Source organism: Formica exsecta, unplaced genomic scaffold, assembly GCF_003651465.1.
Source record: "Formica exsecta isolate Colony F162 unplaced genomic scaffold, ASM365146v1 scaffold768, whole genome shotgun sequence".
NCBI lineage: Eukaryota > Metazoa > Arthropoda > Insecta > Hymenoptera > Formicidae > Formica > Formica exsecta.
In genome coordinates this window covers 185,867-194,339 of record NW_021853535.1, presented here as the reverse complement: position 1 = coordinate 194,339, position 8,473 = coordinate 185,867, and the positions used below count along the sequence as shown (strand labels likewise).

Genomic DNA, 8,473 nt, shown 5'->3' with positions numbered 1-8,473 from the left:
AAGAGTCTCGTAAATAAAAAAAAGAATAATTAAATGTGTGTGTATGTGCAGCAATCAAATTGCATTTTGTCAAAGCAGGAAAGTGCTGGAGAAGTTGAAAGACTCTTGTGATATAGCTTAGCCACCTTATTTTAATCTTCTCAAGAATTTTTTTTTTTTTTAATTTTTTAGATTTAGTACTTAACAATTTTTATAAGTCCAAATATATATATATACAAATAAGTATGATAATGATATCTAATATAAAGATATATATTTTTTTATTACGCCTTAAAATTTCTTTCTTATTTTTTTATCTTTATAGTAAAATTGTTAATGCATAGTATTGATTTGTAGTATAATGACAAATATCACATTATATTGCATTTTATACATTACACATAATATTATATATATATATATACATATAAGATGATATCTAGTATAAAAATTATATTGACAAGAATTTACATATCCTTATTAAAAAAAATTGTTCAAAGAACAATCTAGAGAGTGTAAAATAAGTTCAGAATTGCATGAAACCAATGTAAAAAGAATGAAAAATAACTTTTCATGACCAAAAGAGTCGCTTCGTACAAAAAACATAGAATTTACGAGACGACAAGGACACAAGTGTCTAATGTCTAATTAATCAATTGGATCAGGGAACAATTAGTTGACTATTAATATAGCAGGAAATGGTAAAAACATGGTAAAAACGCATTTATCATTCTCAATAATACCAAAGATCATTATCTAAAGACTTGTAATGATACACGAGACAAAATGCAAATCGAAAGCATGAGATATATATATATATATATATATATTTTTTTTTTTCTGGTGTAGTTGGGCCAGAGTTAGATCGTCCTCTAGTGTACTAGAAAACAGATACTACAGGATACAACGGCGTGGAGGCCTTCGATAGCGCGTATCGCGGATCGTGTGACGGCGACGACGCGTCGACGGTTACGCAAAAATTTTACTCCTGAAATATCTCGAAGAGGAAGAATCGTGTCGTCGCGTCGCGTCACATAGCGTCGCGCGTCGTGTGTCGTGTCGCGCCGCGACGCTTCCTCCCCGATGCACACATTACCTGGACAGATTCCCAAACCATGATACCACGTTCTCCTTACACACCATTGCCAGACAACATTGATACCAATTGGGTGGGAGGAAAGTGTGGAGCGACGGAGCGGACGGTCAGCGGGCGGCCTCTTCTCTCTCTCTCTCTCTCTCGTTTTTTCTTCTGCTCCCTCTCTCTCTCTTTCTCTCTATCTATCTATCTCGCTCTCTCTCTTTTCTATCGCTCTCGTTCTTGCAGCGCGTAATCGGATTGACAATCGGATCCTTTGCGAGCGAGAACTGTTTCACAAGCGTGCGATGACACTCGTCGGTGTACGACGGTAAACCACGGCTGGTCTCGCCGAGGTGGCGACAGTAGTGGCGGTGGCGATGGCACGTCGCACCGTGTAAAGTGTTCACATTCGCAGCGGCCAGGCGAACGTATAAAATATCGTACGTCGGGAGATGCGTGTGGCGTGGGACGCGGACACTACCACGGGGACGGGGACGCCGAGAGATAAAACGACGACCGGGCCCGACCCGATTCGGAGAAGGTCGATGAGAGCGGCGCGATCGCTAGGAGACGACGAACGAGACTTCCTCTCGCGTCGTCGAAGGAACGCGTCAACGGCCGCCGCGCGCTCGCTCCCGGATTGTTCCCCCCTTTGTACGTAGGTCCCCCGCGTATATCCTCGGCGAAGAGCGAATAAACACGTCTCTTCTCTCGCACGATATGGGATATATATTCGCCGCCAAGCACTCTCGCTACGATAACTCGCGAATTCGCTCTCTGTCTCTCCGTCACGTATCCTCTCCTCCTTTTCTCTCTCTCTCTCTCTCTCTTTCGCGTACGAAATGCTACCACAAATGTGTCGGGCAATCGAGTCGCGAGACCGTTCATATGCTTCGCGTTCGAGAAGACATCGAAAACCGCGCGCAAGACGACGTTCTCATGTCACGACGACGAACGCGCGAGAGTCTAGTAAGTTACTAGAAATGTGTCATATATCGGACTGGACGTGTCCTATCTAGATATCCGCGCGCATCGTGACTGTTGATGCATCTGTCAGTTTTGACAGTTTATAAGAAAACGTGGGTGATTCCGGGCCCTACGGAGGAAACTGCTAAAAATTAAAGTAGGATAAGACAGTTTATATATAAGTCACATTAATAAATTAATTCTTATAAAGATTAATATTACTTCCTTAGTGTAATAATTCATATATTAGGCGTCTATAAGAGAAATGAAATAACCGATTGTTTTGAGGAACGCTGTTAAAACATTTTCTTTTATATGTACGAATACCCTTTTAAAGCAGCAATCTACGAATTTATCTAAAAAAAAAAATTATGGTAAGTTTTTATGCTAAAGAAATAAATTATTTGTTAGATATATGAAGCTGTAATATTACAGAAAAACCTGCTTCATAAATTTACATTTTGGGGATGGACTATGAGAGAGATATGAGAATAATTCAAGGAGTTTGATCGCTTCAAATTGTGCATTATCCTATATTTTTTGTGTGTTTATTCATGAACATTGTATTGTCAAGAGTCGCTATATTGATCACTTCTAGATTCCTTAGTATAATTATCATTTTCCTTCTTGTGCTACTCTCTCTATTCACATTTCCTATGCAATCACATGAATATCTTAAAATTTGTAAGTGAGTGAAAAATAGAAAATATCATAGATAGTAATAGATCAAGCAGTTTCTATATCCATAATATTTTGATGACAAAGAGAAAAAGAGTATATATAATTTCTCTTTCTTTTTCATTCACATGTGCAATGACATTCTCTGAATAATTAGTTTATATAATTGGATACTTATAGCTATTTTCTTTTTTTAGAGAGAGATACAAAAAGATTATATATACATGCATATATATCTTTTCTATTTTTCTACATCTTGTTCAGATCTTTTCATTCAATCTATTCTTATTATATATGTATGGAAAATACTATGCTCTGAATGCATATCTTTTTTTTTTTTCTATTTAACATGGTGGCAAATGTGAGTAGTGGAAAAACATAGCAAAAAGGGAAATAACCATTAGAGAATCCAAAAGTAATTAATACAGAGATTCTTCTGATTATATTTATATATATGTATATGTGCGTATATCGTTAATACAAAGTTAATTAGTGTAAAGCTTCAGTATTTGATCTGGCTACATCGGAAACAGTCTGATTATCGTCCATTTGTTCCGCTATTACATTAAACTGTTCGCCGTTAACATACTGTCCTTCTTGGTACTGCGAAGGACTATAATCACTATATTGATTATGTTCTTGCTCCATCATGTAAGCGTCCATATTTGGATCGTTCGTATATTCCTCATTACTGTGACCCACTTCTTCCTGCTGCTGATACATCTGCTGATCCATAGTTTCCATTGTATTCGGCGCAAAGTTGTTTTCTGTAATATATCTCTGATTGCCCGATGAGTCGTACAAGTCGTTCGTCGGTTGATCGTTTCCCTTTGGCGCGTTCGCTTCTACTTGTTGACTGTTCGCGGTATCGTATTCCTGATGAATCGTTCGAGCATCGACTGGTAATTCCTTTGCATGCGACGGGGCTACTGAATCCATTGTAGTGTTATAATGAAAAGTTCCAATATCATCGTTAGTTTCCATAAGAGTTCCTCCTAGAAAATAATCGTTTTATTCAACGTGTTCGTACGTCTCGATTATATACAAAGTATGTGAATTATAAATAAATGTCACTACCTTCATGACTTGCAAAACTGCCTTGTATCTTATTTGACAAGTGTTCTATGTTGTTTTGTAAGTCGGCCATTTCTTCCCTGAGATAAACGTGTAATTGGATTAACGGAAAGAGAGAGAGATGAGATATGGGATTAAAAATATTACGTTTAACTATTAGCGAAAAATGAAAGTCACATCGAGCGTAGTATATAATTCTCATTTCGTTCTAGGATACACGTCGCTATTACTGTGCTGATAGAGTCGTTTTGGAAGTGTCTGACTTCTTTTTCGGAATTACTTTTACTTTTAGATCAACCTTAACGGTACGTTTCTTGCTCGAAGGCGAAGCGGTTTGCCCAACTGTTGTCACGTCTCTCTCAACGATTCCCTCTGTCAACACAGAATAGCCCCAGATATATATCGTGAGAAGTAGTGCATTCTTATCAACTATAATTAGCATACATAGTATTTACACGCGTTCGCGTAAAAATGAGCGTCATAGGCTACAGGTCAACATGTGCTTTTTTATAGGGAGAATCGATTTAATTAATCGCGAAACTAAATAAATTAGATAAATGTTTGACGATTGAAGCTGAAGTGAATTATATATCTTTGAGTTCCGCAAGTCGAACTGAGAATATACTTGTGTTTAAGATTGTTAGCTTCCAAACGCTGTGTGAGAGATTGGCATTCGGCAGTCAGTCTCGAGACGAGCGTGGCTTGACTATTCAGGGCCTCTTCTAGGCCCGCCACCGTGGCAGCTGCGAAATTTACGTTGCCTGATCAGCCTGTTGCGATGTTAATCGACTAATCTCAATCTCCGCCTATGCTAGGCATAGTGTCAGCATGCCGATTTCTCACACACATAGAGAGATATCATTCTTAAGACAAAATCATGTCAACACACAGTAACACCCTTCACGGACAATATACCTAACATAGGCATATTTAGGGCGATATCTTACCATGCTTAGTCCCCATGTCCATTATCATTGAAGTCAATTCCTTTTCGTTTTCCAATTTAGGCGTAATCTCTTTATGATTATCTTCGGCACGTACGATCTTATTCATACTGATCTAAAAATGTAGACAAATTTATTTTAAATTGTCGCATTTTATTGAAACTTTTTATAATCAATAATCTTTTAATTTTTTTGTTATTACCGATAACGGAGATATTATCATTTAATCTAAAAATGGCACATATTCACCTCTTTCTCCAAAGACGCTATTTGCTCCATCAGTCTTAGATTTTCTCGCCTGCAATGTACCAGATCAGCATCCGCTCTTTCCAGACGCTGCTTGTACGAATTTATCTCTGCCTGCAATCTACTCTGCTCTTGACGAGCTTGTCTTTCGTTTCGTTCAGTTATCAATTTGCTGGTTAAAATTTCCTGCTCCGCCGCGTCTTTCTCGCTTAATGCCTGATTAAGATCGCTCTGCAAGGTAGCTGAGCAAAGTAAAAATATGTTTTTTATATATATAATATTGCGCAAATAATTAGATCTTACATATGTAAATATACAAGGTGCTTTCGGTATTTATTTATAAATTATCGTTATGAAAAGCTGCATAAACTTACATATCTTATTTTGCAACTCTTTTTTCAGATTATCGATAGTTGTTTGCTTCTGAGATAATTCTCGTTTCAACTCATTAATCTCCCGTCGTAGTTTTTCGGATTCCAATTGCGACTTATTAGCGGTTTCCCAATGGGACGCGATATCGGCGGTGAATTGCTCGATTTGCTGATTGTATCGACGCTCTATATGTTGCCTTTCCTCTGTTATACGTCTATTCGCTTCTTGGGCGGCTTCCCGTAACTTCTCGTGTTGCCTTTCTAGCTCGTCCTTCAATCTCCGAATCTCCATTTCACTCTGACTCCTTTCGAACTCAATCTGTTGCCTCTCGTCCACAGATCGTTTCGCTTTTTGCGTCGCCTCAGTCTCTTTGTCTCTCGCGGTCGACAACAATTTCTGCAGTTCCTCCAACTTCATCTCGGCCTCGTATTTCGCGCGTAGAGCCTTGTCCAATTCGATTTTCAATTCGATGCTGCCCTCATTCGAGCTAGTTTCGGACAAACGTTTCAAATTTGTTTGATTCTCTTCCTGTGCCTTCCGCAATTCCAGTTTTGCCTGCATTAACTGCGCCTCCAACTCGCTGATTCTCGACTCGAACATTATACTGGGTCCTTCCAAAAATTTTTCTCGTTTGCTTTCCAAGTTATCGACATGATGATCGCTCGTGTCCTGCTTGTGATACTCTTGATCCGTCTGACCGGTACAGTGATCCTTGTGATTCTGCAGAGTGCACTTGGACGCCGTTTGATTCCTATTATGCAATGCTTCGTTTTCGGCTACAACCTACGAAAAATCATCAATCAAGTTTTATCGCAATTATTTCTCTAGTCTTAAATTGCATTGTGAATCAGAGAGAAGCTATCTACCTCGCGAACTTTGCTCAGCAAATTGATCAATTCGTCTCTGCAATATTGAGATTCTCGTTCCAGTTGCTCGATATAGTCCTCCTGCCGTTCGATAAATGACGTTAACTCTGGCGGAATAGATTGGAGATCGGCTTTTGACAACGCTATATTACTATACGCCTTCGATGACTGAATAGTCTTCGAAAGAGGAGGAAAAGTATTTGAAACCGCATTTCCACGCAGATTCTTCCTCGGAAAACTATCGCTGATCATGCTCTGATCATCCGTGTCTTCTCCAGACTCACTAATTCGCAGGTTACTGCTTTTATATATGCTCCGAATACTTTGCGGCTTCCTATAGAAAAATTATGTGTGTTATCCCTTTATCATATATGTATACCTTATTGTTTATATATATAGGATATAATTACAAATTTTATATACGGACGCGTAAAAAAATTGTAGTGTAATTTTTAGAGATTTCTAGGAAACATATGATATATTAAATAACAATATATATAGATAAGATTATTCACATATTAAATAATAATTATTCTAATTAAATAATCGGTACAATCAAATTTAAATATGAGATCTTCCTTAAATTTATAAAGCACATTTTTAAATATTTACATAAATAATATAATATAAATGTCATATGGTTGATTATTACAATTTGATTTCTAAATTTTATTTCATGTGAAAATTTATACATAAATTTATTTTATCTTCTCGTTCAATTTTATTTGTGGTATTGATTATGTGTAATTATTTAACCGTTTATTGTTTTCTTCGTCAACTTACATTCCAGATATTCCTGTTGGCGCGTAAGATTCAGCCAACAGATACTTCAGTTTCGAGATAGCTTCTCTATATGCAAACTCCATATAATCGGCCGGTTTCCTCTTGTTTAGATCCATCTTTGTAGCTCCATTTGTTTTTCTAGAATATAATCGTTTCTATCGCTCAATGAATCAAATATAAAGATCTCTTCGAACAAAATAAATTTCAAATAAAGATAATAAATTGGCAGTCAGGATTTTAAACGGAAATAATATTTCAGTTCAATTTAAAAAATGTCTAATAAATGTCTCCAATTCGGTCTCGATTTCTTGGAATTTCAATCAACACCATTTAAAATTTGAATCATGATTTTTTCGATCACGGTCTTTTTAAAATTATTTTTTCCTAGATTTTTATTTCGCTCTATTATGTATGTAAATTTTCCCATTCGTAAATATATTCTTATTCTTCTTGTATATGTATATAAAATTATAATCGTTACATAATTTACAAATTTGCTCGTTTTTTTATTTATTAAGAAATAAAGAAAAATACTACACATGTGCACATAAAAAGACGTTCTTCCATTAATAAATAAGAATAAAAATAAATGAATAAATTCTAATTTCACCTATTCTTTAATCGCTTCATCCGTGCGACGCACGCCGGATCCGCGTAGTTGCTTATGTCGGGTGACGTTTTCAACTTGGTGATAAACCTCGGAAAGAATTTCGGGCGCGTTATACCCGCGTTGCCAAGGGTCGCGATACTCGTCGAACTGCCGGCTGCGAAGGGGTGATATTCACGGCGACCGTAAGCAGTGTTCGCTGCCAGCATTCTGAGCGCGTTCTACCTCGGTGAGGCACTTCCGGCTCCTCACTTGAAGAACGCTCGCCAATCGATGATACGCTCCTCCCGGTCGGGAGAAGAAAATCGAACGGCGTGCTTCAACATTGCATGTAGTAATTGGAAGAGCCTGGCGGTGGCTCGCGTGCGATGGTACCGTCCGACCTTCGGGAGAGGGGCAAGGTGATACCGTACCGTCACCGTACCACCACCGATATGTATGTTCCGTGACTTGTATTATTAGTCAGTAGCCAGCATACCTTTGACGATAAGGCATACCTACGGTAGACAAGAAGAGCGAACGCCGGCGCTATCGCCTCCTGACATTTTTCATGTCTCATTGTAGAATTCCTATGGAAACAGAATGATCAAACAGTGCGCAATGACCGCAACGACCACGACGATGATAGTGTGCGCAAACCAAGCTTTCATTTAGACACCACATTTAAAATAGAACAATTTTCAGCTGAAAAATTAAAAAATATATTTGAACATTTACTAAAGATTGCTACCTATCTGATTATATCGCAGCTTTAAAACTTCTTTTTTTTCTAAATAAAAATAAGGCGATCTTTTTTATAAATGAACGAAAAATGAGATTGGTGCAAAAAACATATATATATATTTATTTTAAAAAAAAATACAAAAATACAGACATAGTA

At 37.5% G+C, this 8,473-nt stretch overlaps 2 protein-coding genes and 1 long non-coding RNA gene across 3 annotated transcripts in view; 1 reads left to right on the top strand and 2 right to left on the bottom strand.

Moving 5' to 3' along the window:
- The window catches only part of LOC115243944 (dual specificity protein kinase splA), a 12,654-nt gene extending 10,753 nt beyond the window's left edge, over window positions 1-1,901 (bottom strand). Inside the window, exon 1 of the mRNA XM_029821259.1 lies at window positions 1,076-1,901. Coding sequence (XP_029677119.1) covers window positions 1,076-1,122 — 47 coding nt within the window. The 5' untranslated portion in view covers window positions 1,123-1,901. The remainder of the gene's footprint in view (window positions 1-1,075) is intronic.
- A 173-nt stretch (window positions 1,902-2,074) lies between these two features.
- Window positions 2,075-3,195, top strand: LOC115243945. The gene is made up of 2 exons (XR_003885284.1): window positions 2,075-2,397; window positions 2,459-3,195. It is a non-coding gene; the product is annotated as an uncharacterized LOC115243945 (long non-coding RNA).
- On the bottom strand, window positions 3,118-8,446 carry LOC115243943 (serologically defined colon cancer antigen 8 homolog). Its single transcript, XM_029821258.1, has 9 exons — window positions 7,597-8,446; window positions 6,987-7,124; window positions 6,204-6,537; window positions 5,340-6,120; window positions 4,969-5,207; window positions 4,723-4,834; window positions 4,401-4,518; window positions 3,779-3,855; window positions 3,118-3,696 (listed from the first exon to the last, which is right to left on the bottom strand). The coding sequence occupies exons 1-9, from the start codon at window positions 7,800-7,802 to the stop codon at window positions 3,191-3,193; spliced, it is 2,511 nt and encodes an 836-aa protein (XP_029677118.1). The 5' UTR covers window positions 7,803-8,446; the 3' UTR covers window positions 3,118-3,190.
- Between the last annotated feature and the right edge of the window lie 27 nt (window positions 8,447-8,473).